Source organism: Aulonocara sp. 'chitande type north' Nkhata Bay, linkage group LG14 (genome assembly GCF_057382095.1).
Source record: "Aulonocara sp. 'chitande type north' Nkhata Bay isolate Kocher_YH1m ecotype deep benthic linkage group LG14, A_spYH_male_GT1.1, whole genome shotgun sequence".
Lineage (NCBI taxonomy): Eukaryota > Metazoa > Chordata > Actinopteri > Cichliformes > Cichlidae > Aulonocara > Aulonocara sp. 'chitande type north' Nkhata Bay.
In genome coordinates this window covers 22,574,008-22,597,458 of record NC_141357.1, presented here as the reverse complement: position 1 = coordinate 22,597,458, position 23,451 = coordinate 22,574,008, and the positions used below count along the sequence as shown (strand labels likewise).

At 40.5% G+C, this 23,451-nt stretch overlaps 1 protein-coding gene across 2 annotated transcripts in view; it reads left to right on the top strand.

Moving 5' to 3' along the window:
* rsrc1 (arginine/serine-rich coiled-coil 1) overlaps positions 1-23,451 on the top strand; it is a 121,812-nt gene that overhangs the window by 17,320 nt on the left and 81,041 nt on the right. For both annotated transcript variants that reach the window (XM_086261574.1, XM_086261575.1), the window contains exon 4: positions 5,281-5,490. In XM_086261574.1, coding sequence (XP_086117700.1) covers positions 5,281-5,490 — 210 coding nt within the window. The remainder of the gene's footprint in view (positions 1-5,280; positions 5,491-23,451) is intronic.

Here is a 23,451-nt window from a genome sequence, read left to right as displayed (position 1 = left end):
TATAGATCTGAGGGATCTTTGAAGGCCTTTGAACTCTGCTAAATGACTTGACCTTGTGGCTTGTGGCTGTAGCCGTGTGTGTGTGTTTGGGTGTGTATGGGAGATAGTGAGTGGGTGGCCTGCATGGGGTCTCATTTCTGTTTCACAGCGTAGCAGGGCATTGCAGACGTTTGTGTTGACGACTGCCAAATTAAAAGCAAACTGAAGATTATGACAAATCTAAACTTTGCTTTTATGAAGCAGAGCGGAATGAAGAAAAAACATTTCTGTGAATCTTTCATGCTCCGTCTTTGCTGTGTTAATTGTGCTCACAATCAGCTACTTTGCAGCGATTCCTTGTGTGCTAGTGTGTGTGTATGTATATTTATGTTTCTGTGTGGGTGTGCACAGTGGATGACTGAATCCGTCTGAGTGTGTGCGTCTGTGCGTGTACTGTGAACCGAGGGAACAGATATTGTGGCTGCTTGGAAGGAGGAAGCAGCTTGGGAAATGATTTCAACAGCTCTCATAATTAGAGGAATATCATAAATTAAACTTGTGTCTGCCGTTGCGTTTGAAGAGCACTCAAAAGTAATAAATTCTGGATGGTTAACATATTTGCATTCCATTCAGCAGGCAGCGTCGGGCAGGAACAGCTGTTTTCCACGTCTTTTGGCAGCAGGAAATGCACATTGCTCACTCAAGGTGCTTTTAGACACATTGAAATTGTATAAAAAAAAAAAGAAAAGTGACTTTTAACTTGAACATGAAGCTGCTGCTGTGTGCTCTGTCACTGGAAATAACTCGGCGGGGAACAGTGCATTAATGAAGTTCTTCAAATATGGATCGTCTCGCTTTCAATAGGCCTGTTTCTTTTTCAATCTGTCTATTGCTCGGAAAAGTCGACTAGCGAGCTTTTTTCTTCTGTGTGTGTGTGTGGCTGTAGAGTACTTAAATCCAGTGCTTTACCGTTAACTTAATAGGTTAAATTTTTCCCATTTTCTAGTCAAATACATTTCCCAGGCAATGCAATAATATTCTGTTTTTATTGTAATAGTTGAGGTTTTCAAAAATTGGTCTTTCTGTGGTGTTTAAAAATGACTTACAAGTTATTACAATAAGTTTATCTTTTTTATTTATGCTGTTTTTATGTCAGTTTAGGTCAGACATAGTTTGGATATTGGTGTCAGGTCCTGCTTTTTTATTGTTTCTGGATCATGCTGTCTGAATAAATAAGGATTTTTAAGTTTATGTGCCCCCCTCCTCCTTCAAGCAGGTCCCAGTTAATAATGAATAGCCTATCGTTTCTGTTTCATCTGATATGCCACAAATCATTTTTAAAGTCATATCATAAATATCATCATTAACATCTGCTCAGCTGCCCCTTCGGAGTGCATTGTTGATGTTTAAATTTCTGCGTAAAACAAGACAAACTCATTTTAATGATGATATAAAAAGCTAATAAAAGCTAATCATTTTGTTGCATCTTTAGGAAGATGACAAAGTGTTCAAATGTCACTTATTTTTAGCTTAAAATAGAAGATGCTTTATTACACAAAGTTCCAGAAAAACCACTAATCTTTAAATAAGGCTGGCCTGGATGCTAGTTTAGAAGTGTGGCAGGATTTCATTCCCCTGACACATTTCTAGCAAGCCTTCGGTGATGGGAATAAGCAAATTAAAAGTTACAATGATCAATCATTTTCCCTCGTGCCCTCTTAAATACAGTATCTTGCAAGAAAACGGAGATGGTCATTTTTATACTGCATGTCTATCTCTTAATGCATCGCTGGTCAAACAGGGGAAACAGTGTCTTCTGAAATGTGATATAGTTAAAGTTATACTGCCATTAATCACTGCTTTGCTGCACTGGGGTAATGGACAGGTGCAACACTCGTGGTGTTACCGAGGAGACGAGATGTTGTGTTGGTGTTTTCTTCTACAGGGGGGGAAAAAAAACAAAACACCACGGACGCAAACTTTTTGTATTCCCAGCAGAGGATGGAGGTTGGGAAGAAAGGAGAGGAAACTGTGTGAATGTCCATCGCGTCTGCTCAAACAGGTGCCAGATAAGGTTAAACGAACAGTGCGGATGATTGGTCTTTTTCTGTGTTTGTGTGGGGGGTTCATGTGCTGCTCGTCCGTACACTGCGAACCGTGAATAATGATTCGACTCGGGTCAGATTCCATTGGAGGCGTTCACCTGTATCTGACACTAGTGGTATCGCGTAGCTGCCATTAATGTCCAATTTTCAGTGAAAACAGAAATAGAATACAGATAAAGGTAAAACACCATCCAGCTTCACACCCGACCACATAATTACCCCAATGGGCTGTGGTGAGGGATCATATCCTGGCGCGCGCTGGGGGGTCAGCGGCGATAAGCTTCAGCCCAGCTCCCAACATGGAGCATAATTACTCTATTGATAATTCACCAGGAAAATGGTCCCAGCCAATTGCAGAGCTTCGATTTAATGGATTGGACGATGAAACGAGGAAGGAATGGAGGAAAGGAGGCTGCAAGGGGGGAGTGTGTGTGCGCGTGTGTGTGTGTGTGTGTGCGTGCGTGCGTGCGCGTGTGTGGAGGGAGGAGGTCTGCACATGGGGGCAACCAGCAAGGGCCTTTTATTAGAAATGAAAATATGTTTAGGTCATAGGGGGACCCATTTTCCCTGGAGATAATAAGGCCAATAAAATGTAAAGCAGGGGAAGGGCTTGGAATGGGGTCCAACTGTGGCTGTTTATCTGTGTGTGTCCTGCATTAGCCCATTTATCCCCAGCCTTAAATTAGCTAATCATTCTCCAAGGGGAAGGACTTGGTCAGGAAATTGACATTTAGCAGCATAGGCTCACTCTATTAACTACAGTAAATTTAATTTGCTGCACACCCCAGAAGTGGGCTGTTTTCTTTGCCATCAGAGGGAGGAAGGGAATGGGAGACAGAGACAGAGAAATAGAGGGAGAGGGAAAGAGGGAAGTTCTGTTTATTGCATCTACTGCTTCTGACCACAATTTGCTTGGCTGTAAATATAGGACTTGGACTTGGAACACTGCGGCTCTGTTGTATTTCCCCTCATGTACTGCTGATTAAAAACATACGCATGCATTGTCAACACATATATTCACTCATTCCAAGGTCAGTCAGGGCCATGATGGATTATCTCTCTTGGAGACTCCATACCCCCCAAAAAGTGCAAGATTTTTCTTTTTTCTTTACAAGTGATTCCCTGACTGGCTGAATCATAGTTCCAGTAAAGGCTATATTTAACAAGCCAATCACCATGCCTGGAACTGAAGACTGCTCTCACCTTTACCTATGAATAGGATGTATCATAACAATTATTTTTGATAATCACCCCAGGTTACTGCTTTAGTTTCTGATCTGCAGATGCGATGAGAATGGCTTGGCAGGAAAATTATACCACACAGGGGCTGTTGTAGCTGACTGCAGTGCATGAGTTACATGTTATGTAGTTATGCAGCTGACTCTGAGATTAAAGGTGTCACCTTGGGGATTTTTTCACCATTCTCTACATTTTTTTTTATCTAAAAAAACAAATACAAGCAGAATAATCAATATGTTAATAGTTTTTCCAACAGGAGTGTTTGGTTGGACTTTTGAGGGATGTGGAATTTATTTCTAACATTTAGGATTTCAGTGTCAGTTTAAAAAGAGAGAGAGAGAGAGAGAAAGTGTAGACATAGAGCACAGAAACAGAGCAGGGATTCTCCGGTGATCAGGATCGCCCCGGCCTAATTGATTGCAACAGTTGTCAGAGTGTTGTCTGTTAGGATGGTGACAGGCGTCTGAAGAAAATGATTAGTTTTCTGTCGGGAGAGAGACAGCTCTGGATGTCCCAAACTGCAAACTAATAAAGGGGGGAAAGCAATAAAGCTCATGGACAGCAGGTTTGACTGTTTTTATAGACAAATCAATAAAATGATAGATGATGGAAAATAACGGCATCTCAGCTGCCGATTTCTACTGGGGTTTCAAATCATGTTCTTTCCCCTCTGCACACACACAAACGCACACAGTTGTAACACATTTCTGTTTTGATAGGAACATGCAGCGACACATCAATAAGTTTATATTTCAGTATTACTTGTCTTTATGCATCGAAGTCTTTGGGATATAAATTACACTTTGAATTTTCCCTTTCCTGTATGTTCAAAGTAAGTGTGTTTATGTTCGTGTGTCATGGCTAACAAAGTAAATCTCCCACTGCAAATCTTTTTGAGACCAGAGGGCCAGTGTCAGGATCAATACCAATGATAGGTCTTCCTCTGAGCCAGCCTCTAATTGGCTCACTTTCTAAAATGTCAGTGTGGTTTTTCTGTGAGCGTGTGTGTGTGTGTGTGTGTGTGTGTGTTTATAGTGTGTGGGCTTGTATATAACTAATATTACTGTGGACCAGTGAACGATGAATCTATCAGCTCCTGTGAAATTTGATCTCAGAGTTTCATTTTGTGTTTTAGCAGATGCAAGCCTCAAAGTGTTGCTATGCAGGAATTTCACCAGTGTTTCAAAGCCTGGTAGCTCGGATGGAACTAAATCGATCCTCTACCGAACGTACCGATAAGCAACGGAGTTTTGTTTTATATATGTAGAAAAGTACAACTATTAATTTAGCTAATATAGTTTGGCTTTGTTACACGTATAAAAACAGCTGAAATATATTAAAGCTGTAAAGAAGTTTTATAATAAATTGCCAAACAAATGTAATGACTTAAAACGGTTTTAATTGTGAACCCTGTATCCACTTGTGTCCACTGCTGTATGTGAATGACGTTAACTGGGAATCGGCGCTCTGTCGCTTATATAGCCTAGAAGTATTGACATGGATGCTTCAGCATTATATTGCAACATAAAGTCGCAATTTGCTAAAACTTGAACTGTGTTGGGTGTCATTTCCCATAGTTGTTTTCAGTTTGCTTTGAATTTCAGTTCTGAAAACTGCATATTCTCTCTCACATTGTCAGGTCTTTATCTTGCAGTATAAACAGCCTTGAGGGGATTGTTGTTGTGATTTGGCGCTATAAAAGTAAAACTGAATCTACTATTGTACCTATTTCTATTTCATATTCCTCTTGCCACATTTTTCTGGTGTGAAACAGTTTCAGCCACATTTGATTAGGCATTTAGTGATTAAAAGGCATTCTGGGAAATATAGACACTTACAAGGCAGAACGCGAGTAGCTAAAACAATAAAGGTGCTTTCCCTTTCGTATTACTGTGCCAGAAATGAAAAGAAATGTCAGAGGTTTATTTGCTTTAACTTTTCCTTATCTCTGCTTTAGGTCTCATTCTCGCCACCGGCGGTCTCGAAGTAGGAGCGGCAGTCGCAGCCGGCGAGGTACCCACAGCCGCAAAAGGAGCCGTAGCCACAGCAGGGACCGGAGCCGGCGCAAGGGCCGTGACCGGGAGAGGGAAAAAGACAAGGAGAGAGGACGGGACCGAGACAAGGACAAAGAGAAGGACAAGAGTAAAGATAAGGCAGAGAAAAAGGGGTAAGTAGGATATTATCCCTTATATGTGAGGTGACAGCACAGGTAGACACAAAGATACCTTAATAAGTCTTAGGTACTGTCGACTCTACTGGACCACAGGAGAGCAGAAAATGCTGATTGGTGTAATACGGACATAAATGCGGAGCTCGGTCTCAGCTCCTCCATCCGTCCATCCATCACTCGATCCTTCCATCCATCAATCCATCATTCCCTTTCTTTCTCCATTTCTCCTTCTCATCAAGCACAAGGCAGCACGGGCTATGTAATGCGATATAGTTCCCTCTTGTAAGAGGAAAATCGCACAGTGATATAAAAATAGATGGTAGTTAGGAGTGTTGCACAGGTTCGGTTTTTACTGAATGCGTTGGTCACCAGATGATTTCTGATGTCTTTAACTGCACTTTTCACCCTCTGGACCCGGCAGCAATAAGTCTAGAAACATAACAGGATTATATGCACCTCCAAATGTCTTTGTTGTCTCTGCCAGGAAAAAAAAAACAATAAAAAAGAGTGTCTTATTATTAAAGTTAGGAAAGTTAGCAAAGGACATCTACACTTGCAAGTTTATGTCTACTAAAGACTCTAATACAGACGAGGAACAGGTTCAGAGTGTTAGCAGTTGTACACTCCACTACAGGTATAACTACCTTAGAGGCTTCTCTTTGCGTCTGCCGATATATCCCTCCCCCATCGCGTCATTCTCTAATGTGATTGGGGGCCACTGTAATACAACTGGTACTCTGTTGTTGCTTGTCACATTGAATGGCACAGATGTGTGTATTAAACTGCGGATCCCAAGAGTGATACAGAGCAGCTGTTGTGCTACACATCAGCTTACCAGACTTTAGAAACTCAGGGACAGGCTGAATTTACTTCACAGTCGACAAAACCTTAAGCCGATTAATTGATTAATTCATCGACTGAAAATTTCATGGCAAATGTAGCCTTAATGCTGATAATAAACAAGTATATTCAGCTTAAGAAAACAATCATGGGCACTTTTCAATTTCGGATAAATGATTAGTTGAGGATCTCATTGGCAGATTAGCAGATGCATTTGTCAGTTACTGTCAAAACTCTTGTTTTAAGGATTGCTTATATTATGCTTAAACTTAACACATAAAGTTTTCTGGGAGGAAACACTTTGAGGGAGTATTTTCTAGGCTTTTCATTGGTTTTTCCTTACAGAAACATGCAGTAATAGCCGTACGACAGTTTCTGATTTTATGACTGTTTGATCTGACTAAAATCTCCATTCCTCAGATGTGTTCTTGATGCAACTGTGCACTCAGATGAGGAAACTTATCACTGTAGCAGTGGCTGTGAGAGACCAGAAATGCTGTATGGTATATCTAAGAACTTTTCTATCTTTTTTTTTGTTAAGTAACGCACTTGAACAACTGTGGCTGGAAATCACGTGTACTGAATCTCATTAACTGAGTTAAATGCCAAGAAAAGGAGGAAATGTATATCTTTGCTAGCACAACAGATTTTATGTATTTAGGAAGTATTATATATTGACATCATTGAGGAAAACACAAGCACGATCACTAATATTGTTAAACACTTATGTGTTATTCAAGATGTTTATTTAGAATTAAAGATCATAGGGTCGTATTTGTTGATAATAACAATTTTTGAAGGATTTCTATGTATTCAGCACTTGTTTTTTCATCACTTTTGTTGGTCGTCAGTGAAAAGCTTGGGTGTTAAGACTTCTCTGTATGGCCAGAGACTGGATATTTGCTTTTAAAGGAAAAGTGCTCCCATTTATTTGCCGCCATTACATATTGCCTTTCTTAGATCAGTATCAGGAAAACAAATAAAGCTAACAGTGAAATGTAAGGCCAGTAGACTATATCCATTTTCTTATTAAGGCTTCAATATCCTTTAGCATCGATAGGAATCTCTTCTTTTATCTCTGACCCTGCTTTAGCTTGTCTGTGTGCATATTTGTGTTAAGTCTGTGCGTGTGCGTGTGTGTGCATTTCCACCTGTGGCAGTGTTGATTTATTTCAAAACTGCCTAAGCTTGTGGAGGTTTAAAGATTGAATAATTTCGACATATGGCGCTGACCCACTAACTGACGTGACATATCGAATCAGCACCCACTTCAGTAGGTGCAACTGTGAAATCTGTTGCAATGCACCGCTGTGCTAAATCCTACCTTTACAAAGCTTCCACATTTTACATGTATATGGTTTTTAAAGATGTTTTTTTAACGATATCAGGGTGTTGATAGAGTTTTTTGCCCTTTTACAAATAAAATATAAACATCTTTTCTTTCCAAGTTGTTAATTCTTTTTTTTTTTTTGTGGGGGTGGGGAGTTTTAACTTCAGATTTAACACTAAAGACATTATTCTCCAAGACATGTGATATTACTTTACAATAGACTATTGCAATTGTTAATTTTTAAAAAAAAATTAGATATAAAAGCATCAAGACAGAACAAGGATGTTCAAAGACACTGACGTAGAGTGAGGTATACAAAATACTTTGTACAATAAGTTACTTGGTAATATTCATTCGCCAAGTGTCCAGTACACACTGGACAGTTCATATCAAGTTACGTTTTAATTCTGGATATAAACTCTCAGTAACTGTCCCATTGCTCCTTGACCACATCGTTTTTACAATTAAGCCTCCCTAAAATCTTCTCACAGACACCAACGCCTGAGAATTAGTCTGGCACAAGTTACTAAACCAACTATAAATACTCCCATTACATACTTATTCAGCTGTTGTAAGGCATCTCTGTCTCCTAGGAGACATGATCTTGGTGACCTGGGCAAATTACACTTCAATTATTGGCCTATATAATCCAAAACATCTCTCCAAAAAGGAAAAACACTGGAACATTTCCATAATCCAAGCACATTAGTGCCTCTTTCAGTCTTGCATTTCCAGCATAAAGAGTTGGCATTTCATTTTAAAATTGATAAATAGTGTTTGAGATGATTTTAGGAAGATATGTTTTCAGCTTAATTTTGACTTTTGATAGTACAACATCACAGGTTGGATAGCTGTCAGTATGGCTGCCATTTATGCCTGCAGATGCTGATATGATCTTATAACTGTCCAAAATCTGCTTGATGCTCACAGGAGTTTAGCTGCCTAGCATGTCCTCTTTCAGCAGAAGTAAGGCAGAAGCAACAAGATGCTTCAGGAATATGTAAAACATTTTTTTCCCTTTTTACTGTATCTAATTTGAGAAGCTACTTCCTCTTCCTTTTCCATTTCCATTCTTCTTCTTTTTTTAATGGCAATGGGGGTAGGGTCTATGCAAGCCCCTGATCCTCACCACTTGAACACAAACACCTGCGCACTCCCACATACTATTACACTCCAGCCTCATTTACATCCAGGTTTTCTTGCTGGGTGATAGGAGAGGAGTGCGGCGGTGGTATGCTGATGGCGGGGCGGGGTGGAGAAGCGGCTCAGGAGCTTTATAGTGTCTGTCAGGATGAAAGAGGGGCCCCTCAGTGCGGCACCCTGACACCGACTCTGTGTGTGCGCACATGTGTTTGGTGTTGTTGTCATTAAACATTTAAGACTCCTCTAGTATGACAGCGGGCAACTTGGTGCTCCAGCGGCATGTTTTCATGCAAAATTTATTGAAAAAGACGAGCTGTTGTTAAGAGATCTTGTTGCTTTTCACCAGTGGCAAAGGGTAAGTGGGTGATTGTAGGGTTGTGTGTGTACTTGTGTACTTCTATGCAAGTGTGTGTGTGTGCGTGTGTGTGTTTACACAGGATTATGTACAAGGTTAGTAGGTCAACTTTGCTCTGGATAAGCATCTGGGTTAGTACTTGCAGAGAGGGTGTTAGTTTCCTTTAATTTAACCACCACTTACATTGTTTACCTTTTCTTTTCATTGACACTTTTCTCAATAAGATTGCATGCTTGTGTCCTGCATGCTGTTTTTATTCAGCATTAAGCTGAATGCAGTGGTGATTTTTAACATGTGCCCAGTGCCCTTTGATGAGCACTTCTCTTTCATGATTTATGATGACAATAATTGAGAAACTATCCTTTTCATGGATGAGAAAAAAAACAAAACTCAAACGGTTTAACACAGTTTCATAAAGACATCATGACCTGTTTATTCTCTAGATTAAATTTCAGCAAGCTGTGAGGTTTTTTTTTCCTTTTTAAAATTACCTGAATTACTTCATAAATTTTCCACGAGTAATGAAATATGCCAGGGGCAAAGTTCAAGAAGATCAGATTACATCCAGAGTGTATTTGCTGTCCTCAAAACAATTGTTAGAGTGCATCACCTAAATGAATACACATGCTAAACCTTCAAACCCCTGCACAGCTCTACGGTTACTGTGCAAAAGTCTTGAGTCACCCCACATTTCTTTATATGTCGCTAGGAAATAGATGCAGTGACTCATTGAAATGTGTGCTACCTTGCATGAAAATACAGCATAGAGGCAAAAACTGCTAAATTGTGCCAAATGTTTTGGCAATAGCTCTTTGGGAATCAGATTGCTGGTGCAAAAATAACAAAACATTTGTCAAACTGTCGTATCTCTTACTGTTTTTGTAGATTCTACTATAGAGATGAGAAGAAAGGCTTTTTCTGACAGGCTATTTTTTTCTATTATTTTTTCCTATTTTCTTTTCGTTATGTGTAGACCCAACACTGGTTCATCTCGTGAGTTAGGTACCTTTTTTATTTTTGAATGAGTCATAGATCGGCGTTAAGTATCTTAACAGACAAACAATAAAAAAAAGGACTGGACTGAAAATGAGTGAAAAACTAAAAGACTTTCAGAAAATCTATTGCCCAACAAGAGAGTCTGGCTCCATGGAAACAAAATATAAAGAAACAAACGGTGGCTCAAGACTTTTGCACGGTACTGTAATTCATCAACTACAATGCTGATCTGGAGCAGGATTTATTTTTAGGTGAATCTAAACTCATGCAAGTCTTTCTTTGAAAAAATACCACTAAATTAAGGCCGTCTGAACACCCCTGGCAGGCGATAGAATTACTGCCGAATGACAATTTTCTGAATATATATAAATTAGCTTTGCAGCGCACCAGATACTTTCTCATAATACCTTGTGCACAGGTCAAGATTAATTTTATTTGTCAGAGTTTTATCGTATTCCCTGAAACAAAGTACAAGAGGTAAACAGTGTCTCATGTTAACAAGTGCACATCTGCCCCCAGGCTGGTACTTGACAGAAGTAAGAGCGTATTTCACCTGATGTTCCGACCCAATTCACACCCCTGATTAACGAGCAGACACTGAGAATTTACGCTAACAGATGGCTGTTTCTTCACAGAAAGTGACAGGTTTTAAGCATTTTACATTTTTATTTATTTATTTATTTTTAATCTACAACTAAATTTTATAGTAAGAAGTAAGTGTTTGTTAGTAAGTACGGGTTTGGCATCATTAAACGCTGTAGTGGTTCAGGCTTTGATCAGGCTTGAAGGGATTTTGTTAGGTCGTGGATGGAGAACAGTCTCCAGTTTTTCTGCATTTCATTATATTGTTAATGCATGCATACGCCATACACACAGGTGTGCACACTCTCACTTTTCCCCCTTTTTCTCTTCATCTCAAGCAACCTTCTTGGAATTCAATGCCTTCAACAATTTTTTTTTTTACTTCTTTAGGAGAAGCTTTTGCTTTGGGTGGTGCTGACCTCTTTTCTCTGTAACAGATCATAGAGGTACTGCAAGCTTCACATGCTTCACATGCTCATTCTGAGAGGTCTGTCCAATTAGGCTGAACTCCTTGCCTATGCCGGGTCACGGGAACACATTGGTTCATCGTACTCAATTTAATGTAATTTGAGTAAGAAATGGGCACAGGCTGGGCAACCGAGGCACAGAGAGCAGCGTGGAGACCTCATGGCAGCAGAGAGCCATCTTTTCCCTGTGCATGTAAAAGGAGTTTGTCTAATGAGCTTAGGGTTAAAGAAATGAAAAGACATCCTACCTTTCATTAAAGCCTTTTTTTGAAGTCCTTTTCTATGAAAGAATCATTTAGAGGTTTTTGTCTGCTAGAGAGGAACAGCAGTTCAACAGAATAGGACAGCGTAGTTCACATTGGTAGAGTTTCTTTTTAAAAAAAATAAACCATTAATATAAAACATATTTTCTTGACATTTTTATACAACAAGCCGTCCTCACCAACCCACCCATTGCTGTTTTCTTTCTGTGAATGTGATTGTTTAGTAATTCCTCTCATTAGTCTGTTTTCCCTGCTGACAAACTAAACAGAACCCAACCTCACCACAGGGGTCCCAGCAGGACCTGCAGGCCTGAGTTTGGCTAGCTTTGCTCCATTGCTCAGCCTTAACCTCTGGAAGCCAGGATGCTGTGAGGCAGAGAGAGAAAATAAAACAAGACCCTAGACACCGGCACACACACATTTTCACTTACTACTGTTGATTTTCTCTCCCTTCTTGTCTTACTCTGAGGAAATGATTGTCTGCTTCTTTGCTTCTGTTGAACATCTATCAGCTCATTAGTGTTGGTAATACACAGAGAAAGTAAGTGTGTTTGTGTGTGTGTTTGTGGGTGTGTAGCCCCTGCCTGCGGCATCCTCTCAGCCTGGTGGGAATGTGTGTATGGGTGGTGTGGATGGGACCACTAGCTGCTGCTTCTGTGTGTGTGTGTGTGTTTGTTGTATTTGCATTTCACTGCACTCTTGCAGGACTCTAGGCTGTGTCTGGCTCTGGGAGCGGGTCCGGGGAGGTAAGAGAGACTTCAAACACCGTCCTCGGAAGGTTAGGATACACTCACATTGACTTAAATCAATGAACTGTAAGTGTGTGTTTTATTTGTGTGTGCGTCAAGGGGGGTAGCCTAGTGGCCAGGAGCAAGATGAGACGTGGGTGAAGCTGAAGAGGAGTAGGTGTGCGTGTGTGTAGTCTGGGTGGGGGCTGGGTGGCTGAAATAGGAGTGATGCCTACATGCAAAGGGTGGACAGCGAGCATGTGCACACAGACACACACTCAGGTCCCAGTAGATAAATGCACACACAGTTTGGTTCAGCTGTAGCATTTCTTGGCCTATGGCTGCATGTAGTCGTTATTTCTTTTTTTTAATACAAATAATGAGCAGATTAGATTAAAAAACAAACAAATAAAACAAAGTAGTAGTCTTTAATAATAGACTTACTTTACATCTAGATAACCCTTTTAGATACAAAAGCAGGTCATCTAACTAGACTCCACACCCCTTCTCCAAAACCCGGTTTAAGGCCAAAAGAAGTGAACAGTATAACGACTTATAAATAGCTTTGTCAAAAGGGTATTATCATAGGAATCCTCCACAGGGATCTATGCAACTTGTAGCTCCAGAAAATGTATTTGGTCTTTGCCCGTCTGGGGCGATTAATGGTTTGTAAGTGCCACGTATGATGCAGACAGGAGACACAGACAGTGCATTCATTCTGTGGGCGTGACCCATTTCTGAAATTTATGTCACTTGGACTGGTTATGCAAATGTGAAACACATAATTAGTGCTTTTTGGGGATGGTTGGATGGTCTGGGAAGATTTCTTTGGTTCCCGTTGTCTCTGGAAATATTTTTCTGCTTAAAAAAATCATAGAAAAAGGTCAACTTTCACTCCTTCACATTTCTTTGCCTATGTCAGTATTTTACTGAAATAGTGGATGGGTATGGGTACAGTCAGATTGATATTTCCTCCTGAAATTTGAGGTTTTTACAGCTTTGGGATGTTAAACAGCAGTCCCAGGCTATGAGAGATTAGCCTGATTTCAGGGTACCGCCCTGAAACTGAACTGAAAACAAAACTAAAAGTCAATAATGGTGATAATTCTTATGTTTAATATATGATATGATGTATTGTTAGTTATTAACGTTATTATAAATAAGTAATCAGAATCTCTTAAGACTGAAATGAATAAGAGGGCTTTCTTGCTGTGTTTGGCTGAGAATGACCTCCCTGTTTCCTGTGTAAACTGGTGTGTGGGTGTGCATGTGTGTTTGCATAGACAGAGAGGGCGAGAGAGAAAAATCTGGCCACTTTTAATCACAGGAGAAGACACCCTGAGTGAGCGATAGAGAGCTGTGACAATCCACTTACTGCGCTCTGTAATCTGTTTAACCATTTAGTGAGTTGTTAAGGGAGTATGCAAACACTCACATTGGGGGGAAAAAGAAAAAAAAGCACACTAAACACCCTGCAGGCTGTAGCGGCGCACAGGACAACTTGGTAGCAATTCAGTGCCGTTACACATCTAGGGAAGAGTGTGTGTGTTCATTTGTTTGTGAGTGTGTTGATGTCTTTGAGACCTACTGTAGGCACTGAGAGAAGCCAGGCCTGGAGCGTGATGACAGAGACCAGACCTGGCCAAATAGAAGATCTTCCAATCCAATTACCCTGTTCCTCTCTTTTATTTTCTCCTCTTCTCTCCTTGCCTCTCCTCTCCTCATTTTATGGCCTTTTTCTTAGCAGGAGCTAGTGATGGCAGTCCTGGCTGCTGTTTAAGTGGCTGGCTGCTCTGCTTTATGGATCAGGAGAGGATGCGGGCAGGATTATAAGCAGCAGGTTATGAGCAGCAAACACGACGGGCCAGCTCCGATTTTAGGAGGGTTTATGTTGCGCTTGTCGACGAAATACGTTTTTCTGCACTCTCTCTCCCTTTCTGGAAAAGCTGGGTTAGTTTGGTTTGGAGGATGCAGAGTGGTGTTGAAGGCAAGGAGGGGAGCTAAACGAGAAGGCGGTTATGCAGAATGATGTGTAAAAGAGACGCACTGTTAATGTTTAATTTTCTCCAGGCTCCGGTGCTTATTCATCTGCACCAGGGGCAAGGAAAGGTGTTGACTGAAGTCTTTATGAGGAAGGCTGAGAGTGAGAAAACGTTATAGAAAGTGATGTTCCTTTTAGTTGAATTGGCAAAGTAACATGAAGAAGAACAGCAGACGATGGTTTTCAGTTAGCTGAGGAGTACCTCTCACCGTGCATTTGACCTCTGCTGACCTGAGACAAAAATACTGCTCTGCAGGTCTTCCCTGGTGGCATTGATCATTGCAAGAATACCTCCTTCAGACTGAGTAAACAGCTTTCCAGGCATTGAGTTTAAGTACCATGACTCAGTTGTAGAAGTAAGGAAGTAAATCTTGCCTGAGAGGGGTGTATAACAATCATCCTCAGCGGAGGTTTGAAATCGACAGCCATGCTCAGAGTGTTTTTTTTCTTTTGCGCAGAAACGAGCTGAAACAAAAGAGTTGTGATCGTAGTCGCCGATCACGCAAGTGGGTGTGTGCTTATTTGTGTCGCTGATGGAGTTGGCGGCCCCGCACGGCTTATGCTGAACATTTAGTAGCCGCAGGAAACTTACGAAGCCTCCCTCCTCTTCTTCCTCCTTCCCTCCTACCCATTTAGTCTGCCTCTTTTTCAACAGAAGTTTAGATCTCTGGGCCGATGTTTAATTCATTTGTACTAATGTCTTGCTCACTCCGGCTCTCCTTCATCCTCGTGTGCTCTGTCTTACTCTCTCGCCAGCGTAGTCCCTGTGGTTCTCTAATAGAGTTATTCCACCTTGCATCTCACTCATTCTCCCTAACACACACACATCGCTCACTCTACTTCTGTCCACTTTTTGCCAGTAGCGTATATGCATTCTTCATTTTTGTATGATATATCGGCTCTTCTTGCAGTTTAGATGCGTGAGTAATACTGTGGAATTAATGGCAGGCTGTTATATGAGTTACTAGTCTTTTCTCAGATCCGATGCTGTATGTTTCTCATTGCTTACTGCCTTACTGTAACTGCCTCTTCTCTTCTTTTTCGCTCTCTCTTCTCTTTTTTTGTGCGCCTCTAATTCTCTGTTTCTGCCTCTTTCTATGCCCAGTTCTGACGACACGGAAAGTATGTACAGTGTGTATAAATATCGCGGGCACTGCTGTCTAATCAACAGAGTGAAATAATTCACTTCTTTTCTTCCACGTACACACTCACTGATGGAGGCCAACTGAAATCTGTCAGTGCCGAGCTGTATGTGGAAAATGTTTTTAGGGGAAAATGGTGGAGTATTTCACAAAAATGAAACAGAGTAGCAAATCATCTCGTTAAATTTTCAAACACATATTAATCAGAATGAAAAATGCCACTGGAGCTAATGTTATGGCACGCACATTTTGGCAGGTATACATATGCCATAATTGCTGTATGTTGAGTGTGCATTAGAGAGGAGAAGTTTATTTGTGGTCATACTGTATGTTGAAATCTCTCATGTATAGAAAGCATGTTACCGCACACTGAGCAAGATTCTGAGATTCTTGCGGTGGCTTCGCTTTTAGAAACATGAAGATGTTTTTCTACAAAACTGTTTGTGTTTTGCTAAAGACTTTGACAAAAATGATACCCAAAGTGAAAATCCCAAAAAGTGATCACAAACGTGTAACATTAGATTTTAATCTGGACTTTTTGAGACCTAAACAAAATATGCCAACACACACACATACGACACAGTTTGGTCTCTACCAATAAAGCGTTTAGAGTAGAATGGAGTAGATTCAGGTCTTCAGAGTAAGGTTAAACACTTTCTTTGCAATCTTTGTGTGCACGTTAGCCTTTGCTGTGTTCGTTTGTCTTCTTGCATTACTCGAAGACTTGGGTTAACTTTTCTTTCTTTCTTTCTTTCTTTTTTTTTCTTTTTACCACTTTTCCTTGAAGTCTGCAGAAAAACAGACACACACATGCATGCACGTACACACGAGCGCTCCTGACATTTCTCCCTGTAGGCTAAACTGCAGAGTGCTTGGGGCCATGTTGTTTTGTCTTCTGACAGACAGAACGAGAGAGAGAAAAAAAAGACAGTTACCCTGGCCGGTGCTTACGCCAGTTTGACACCACAGACACTGAAGGGGGGGGGTTGAACGAAGAGAAGTGAAAAAGGCATAGTAGAAAACGGTGTGTAGATGATATGAATAACAATGTACGCGGTGTGTCTCCCTGGACCCTGATAACCTGCAGACCAGAGCCCGGTGCCTGTGACAGGCTGGCCTTTGTGGCCACTTTATCCCGCCTGTACACTTGTAAGGTAGAGCCGGGATAATCACACCTAATCTAATTAGGCTAAAGAGGGCCATGACTGAGGCTGGCTACGAGCAGACTGGGCACTCTTTCTCTCTCACACACACACTCACACACTCCCTCACTCACAGATCAACAAACACAGCTCAGCAGTGAAATCCTGTTTGCATCAGAAAAATAAGGTTGTCATATTGATTATGTAGATGAGGGACTAACGGGGGCTAACTGCCTCTCGGCCAGCCGGTTACAGCTGACAAAGGCTAAAGGGAGGGATGCAGAGAGAGGAAAGAAAAGATTAGAACAGGTTTAGCTCTGTTTTCCCTCTGCCACTTTACATGTACCACTGTTTGGTTCAGTGCAACCTACTGCTCCTGCTGCCACTAAACTTGAGACTGAAAGTAGGTATAAAATAGGGAGACTCTTTAAATGCACGCACCCTAAAATTCATGCAGATTTTTTTATTTGACTTGCAATAACTCAAAATACAGGTAAGAGTATACATAGACAGATTCAAACATGCAGTAAAAATAAGATGGGGAAAAAGTGTAGCACTACTAAAGCAATATTTTACAGTGCTTTAGTTGTGCTGAATGAATATTTTTAATGCCTACCAATCTAATGTTTATATTCTTGCTGAATTAGTGTAAAAGAAATGCATTTATCGTGGGCTTTGTGGATGTTTTTTTCCCCAGAACTTGAGCAGAGATTTCTTTAGTTTTATCCCTAATATTTTGCCCTAATTAAGTATTTGAAAATAGTAAGTCATTGACTCTTAAGTGGAAATCATAAAATCAGGAGATATCAGTTTGGTTTTCTTCTATAGATTCCTTAGCTGCTTGTGTCAGCTCTAGTTGTCTCTGTACAGTTGCTTGTAAGGACATGTAGTGGATACATGGCTATTAATAACTTGTCTTCAGGTGTGTGTGCGTGCATGTCTGTGTGTGTGTGGGTTTTGTGTGCGGCAAGCCAGCAGCCAGATTGCTATTTCCCCCTCTACCCCGTATAGAAAGGCCTGGGTATTCTCTGGATGAGGGTGTGATGTACAATTGAAGGGCAGGATTGAAACTGATTACCTTGTTAACTCCTGGCACCCACTGGCAGCTTGAAATAGACCTGAGCACCAGGGCCTGATTTGCAAATGAATTACCTCTCGCCTGGCCCTCCCCTTCCCCTCCTCTTCATTCCCCCGTCTTCCTCCCTCTCTTTCGTTCTTTTTTTTTCTTTTTTCTTTTTTTTTGTCCATTCGGTGCCAAGATCATCTTTTTATATTGTGCCATGACAGATGCTGTGCCGGGCTGCCATTGTTCCCCATCAGTTTTCTGGGGCCGAGAGGAGAGCCAAAAGATTTCCACATGTGATTTTAACACAGCCACCACCCCCCCAGTCCTTGCCGTATAGCCCAGTGTAGTCTTTGTGTACCAGTACGGCAATCTACATAGTTTTGGAACAGGCAGTAATGTTGGGGAGCGTCATTGTCTCAGCCTCAATAATAGAGAGGCATTTCTCTGATTAGGAAAGGTTATAATTGGGAAGTATGAAAAGGACGACTGGCTATTGAAGAAAACCATGGGGAAATTGATTGCTCTCCATGTCTCCCTTTTGCTTTTCTCTCTATGTCTTTGTCCTGATCTCCCTCTATGTAACACGATAAAAAGAAGTCAATTTTCTTTAAAACTTGGCCCCAGCCCTCAGATCCCTCCAGAGCTGGTGTGTATAGGCTAAGAAGGGGGAGATATAGTTTTTTAAATAGGGAGACTTGTTCTGTGTGTAATATTTTATCCGCGATATGACGTCTTCAGCAGTTTAGCATTTCTTAGCTCACAGGGAGCTGAAGGTGGTCCTTTAACTATGGCCTGCTGATGTTTGATTATGAGAACGGTTGTCTGAGCTGTTATCAGAGTGACAGATCAGAGTCATTGCCCTGTACCCAGGACGCTTAAGCCAAAGGAGGGCGATGTGTTTCTCAACCACAGCAATAATAAAAAAAAACAACAACTATATATTAAATACGAGAGATGCCCGGTAGCAAATTTCTTCGGTTGTTATAATTTTTTTCCTTTGTGTGACCTGCTGATACCAACTTTTTTTGCTTCTGTTACTTTCTTTCTGAGAACTGTATAAACTAAAATGGAACTTTTCCACAATGTGAAATATTTTTGTCATAAAAAAACAATAAATCTCCCCAAACTACAGGTTCTTCTCCCACTGAAAACAATTGAGAATAAGGTGCTGTGGTACAGGAAATTAGTACAAGTAATTAACTGAAAATGAGTTGCTGTACACCCACCTTTACTTGACATATTTTGTGTTGCAAAACAAAAGCAGGTGGAACAGATTTATATAACAAAACAAGTGTCAGGTACTTTAATTATTTTCCTGTAGGTTTATAACTTCACCAGATAACAGAATCTGAACCCTTTTGTGTTTTTCGTTGGTCTCCATAAATGTCCTCAGGATGAACCCAGACAAATTTAGCATTAGCCACTTTGCTTTTATTAGATTCTTTGAAATATCCATATTGATCTAGGTGAAGGTGATTTGAGTGTGTGATTATATTTGTTGGGATGATTTTTTTATTTTAATGGGTTATTATTCAATGTTTTTACTGCCTCGGCCCAGTTGAGTTCAAACAGGGCTGTATGTGTCCCTGGACTGAAGTGAGTCCTGTTTATAATTTTAGACCCTTCCATATTTTGTTTTGCTTTTACATATGATGTAAATGAATCAATATATTGATGTTAATCTCCAAGTTTGTTTATTTAAACCCAATGTACTTTTTATCTGTCTTGTGATTTTAAGTGATTTTCACAGTTGTAGACACACCTGTGGAGTTTGTCTTCTTGTGTAGTGGATTGCTTAGAGCTTAGGTGTAACTTATAATCACATTCTGTAAAAGGTAAAATCAACATAAATTTGATTATGCATTGGTGACACTTTTTAAAAAAATTAGTTTAAACCTAGTTTGGCATTTATACTCTCCAGTTTAATCATTTGCTAATATAACTAATCTATCTTTAGAAAGAAAATTATTTTCAGTCTCCACTACAAGGTTCACCAACACCAGTCTCTCCATAATTTGTCCCTTTCTTTGTTTTCTTCTCAGTGCTATTTATATTCATAATGCCCACCATATTGAAAAAAAAATGATGACTTTGTTGCATTTTTGTGTTGACTGTACAAAATTAGGTCCTGTCAGTTAATTAGTGTGGGCTAAATAAATGTTTTTTTAGTTTGGAGACACTGATAAGATAGTAGTCATGATGCTGCTTCTTGAAAGGTTTTCCCAGTTTCACATTTTGACGATATTGCTGTTTCTTATTATAAATGAAGATGATGTTAATCCTGGAAGACTTTAAAGAGATTTATTCTTCATTTTCTCGCTCCACAAGTGTTGCTGTCGCTCTTTTATATGGGCGTTGGTCCCGTGTTTGGCAGACACGGGTAACACGAACAGGTGTCTGCTTGCGTTTTTATCTCATACAACAGAAAGAGCCTCCTTAAATCAACTTCTTCTTTTCATATTCATACTTCTTTGACTTTTTTATTGACTGCACTTAAACCTCCTTGAGAGAAACATAAAGTGCTGAATTTTTTACCCCCATTTTAATGGGCTGCTTTTCTCTACCATTTTGGGATTATGCTAAAGTAAAGCCCCTTCCACTGGGAGGGAGGTCAGCTTGTGTACCCGCAAATGTATGTATGTGTGTGTGTGTGTGTGTGCGCGCCTGTATGCATGCTGAATTACATAAAAGCATAGAACGATAAGTCTGCGTTTTGTTCCCTCTCTGTGTTCTGCATGGAAGAGTGACAGCCCCCGACTTGCCCCTGTATTATCCCTTTCTGTGTATATGTGTGTGTGAGTCTGAGAGTGTGTGTCCCACCAGCCCTCCTCTTAGCTGTATAAAACCCTGAGAGGTAGTTCTGATAGCACACACAAGAATACAATTTCAATTTCAATTGGCAGCCCTGTTAAAAAAGAGCTATGGAGATGGCAATCAGGCCTGAGGGGAAGCTGCACTCCCTGTACTATTGTGCTTGTGCGTGCGTCTCTATACCCAATCCTCTACAGTTCAATATCAAGCTTTATCCCTATATTAGTTAAACAGGCAGATCCCACTGATGTGGACTCTGTATTAGTGTGCTTTATGTGAGTGTGTATGTGTGAGTGAATATGCTTGCTCCAGTGTCCCCATCACATTGACTTTTTAATAAATATGCCTGCCATTCTGTCAGCAGTCAAACAACATATGAATGCTCAATGACACACTTGACAAGGCATGCAACTGTAGCAAATGAGTCACAAATTCACACACTCTCTCTCACACACACATATACACTCGCACACTCTCTCACTCTCTCTTATGATGTCTTCTTTATAGTAATACGGTGTCTTGCCTTCTTTTGCTCCTGCTCTGCTCCTCTTCTCACGATCAGTGACTGATGATAAGTTGAGGGTGAAGAGGCTGCTGAGGGCCAGGTTTTTTATTTTATTTTACTTTTTAATTGTATGAGAAAATACAAAAATGCACTGTTGCTAATCAAAAGGTTAAAGACTTCTGTTGGTTATACAGTCGCAAGATATCGTTTGTGAACCCTTTGTTTGGAATACCAAGAAGTCTTCAACTCACAGTTATAAATACAATATGACAAAACTAATAACATGCAAACGGTTTTACATTAAGTGTTTTCTTTATGGATCACACTTTTTTGGTTAGTTTTTCGTTTTGTTTTGTTTCTTGCTAAATGTTATGTTTTAAGTTTTTCTATAAACCACCACATTTCTGGGATTTTCTGAATGAAAGAGACAAAAGTTAATCACCCCAAATGTAAAGCATTATTTGGCTGTTTGGCTTCCTCAGGTTTTGCAAATCGGCAGCAAAAGAAAGTCATGTTTTGTCATGGCAAAGTGAGAAATATCTAGTTGAAGTTGCTGCTGCTGCTACTGCTTGTCACCTTTCCATCGATTGCAGAGCGATTAATGAATCTTACTGTAATTTCACTGATTTACCCATGCGGGGTAAATCAGTGAAATAGGGTAATGTGTAATACAATACATTACAACACAAGTAATAACATGGTATGTTCTTATTATAAGTCATTTTTATTTAATAGGAAGCCTCTTATGGTTCCTGAACTGAAACTGTGAGTAAAGGGCAGTGAAATCATTACAGTCAGATAAAGGGGAAAGTTAAAGGTGTGTAACACGGCCTGTGGAAGCAAACCCATTGATGTATGAAAGTCTGATATTACATGGTAAACCTGGCTAGTAGTGGAGAGTGAAAGGGTTCAATCGTCCGCACACCGGATTGTGGGTCTGAGAGGTAATGCATGGCTGATGAGTGCTGGGCTAATGGGCAGCTCTGTAAGCTGGAAATCAAATGACTGCCTCTGCATTTTAAGTCCCTCTGTCACCTCCATTGACTGACTAAAGATATTCAGATCAGCTATGTCAAAGGGGGGGGGTGGGGGGGAATCTAGCAAAGATGGAAAGAGAAAGAAAGGGAAAGAGAGTGAAGGAAAGAAGGGGAGGAGATCTTAGCAAAACCTGAAGACCTAATGCAATTATTAGAAACGTGAACCCCAAATGACAACTCATCTCGCGCTAGCTGTGTAATTAATTGTCTACTAGCAGAATTGCGGGGGCTTTGGAGGGTCAGGTAAAGAGAGAAAAGAGAAAGAAAGCCATCCGGGGGGGGGTGGGTTGGAAGAAGGCAACATGACAGGTAAGGAGAGACATAAGGAAAACGATGAGGTAAGATGAGGCAACAGCTTAAAATCATTGGTCGAATACAAGAGACAAAAGGGCTTTGGACACATTGTAACAGAACATCTACTGTGAGTGATAGAGGAAGAAAGCATGCTGCGAGGGCACGATGAGAAGAAAAGCGACTGAGTGGAAGGAGAGGGGGAAAAGAGAAAAGGAGCAGGAATGAGAAAGCATGAGTGCAGACAGTGTGATGGATCCAGCAACCATGTTGAATTGGTCAGTATTGACCTTGCCAGAGCTTAACACTCTCCCTTGTTTGTCCAGTTTTACTTAATTGACCGCAGATAACTAATTAAATTTCCTGGAACAACAGGGCATTACTCTCCCTGTGTCTTTCCCCTTCTTGCCCACTTGCCATTCTCTGCTAGGCCTCTCAGTCATCCTGGCGTGTAACTATTCCGAAGAGAAAAGAGAGGTAATGCGAACAAGTAATGACATAAATTTCCTTCTTTTTTTTGTTGTGTGAAAAACTGAACACAATGACAAATCGCTGTGTATGACTAGGATGGGTGAAGGTCAGAGATTTTCATGTTTTAGTCTGCTCAATAGTCCAACCTGTCTGCTTCTGCACTGCAGTGTCTCCTCTGTCAGATTCTGGCATTATATCCTTAAATAGTTGCTGGTTAACTCCCAGTGATTCTGTAAAGACACTCACTTGCCATGGCAAGCCATAGCTTTAGTGGGCACAGTTTTATAACCTTTTTGCAAGCCGCGGTGTGCACATTGAATTTAATAAACTCGGGTATGACATTAGTGTTACCCCATGGCTGTTAGCTTCCCTCTGTTAGCTTCCCTGCAACTTTAAGTGGTCATATTTTATGTATGTAGACTGCATGATGGCAAAACTTACTAATGGCTGCAAACAAATCTGCTGCCACAACTCAACAAGAATTTTCTTAGGGTTTTTTTTATGGTATGCCATTAGTGTTATTTTAACTTAAAATGGTGCCATAATAAGCACATTCATGGGATATTTGTATCAGCTGATCAATAAATGTAGGTTGTTGCTGCCCTCATATCATGGGCCATTTGACCCAAGCTGTTGCAAGATCATTACAATAGCCAAGCTGTAACCTCGCTCATTGTGTGAAACAGGACTATGTCCTGAAGGCAAGACCAGAGAAAATACCGTAGTTCTTTCATGTTGTTTATCTCCC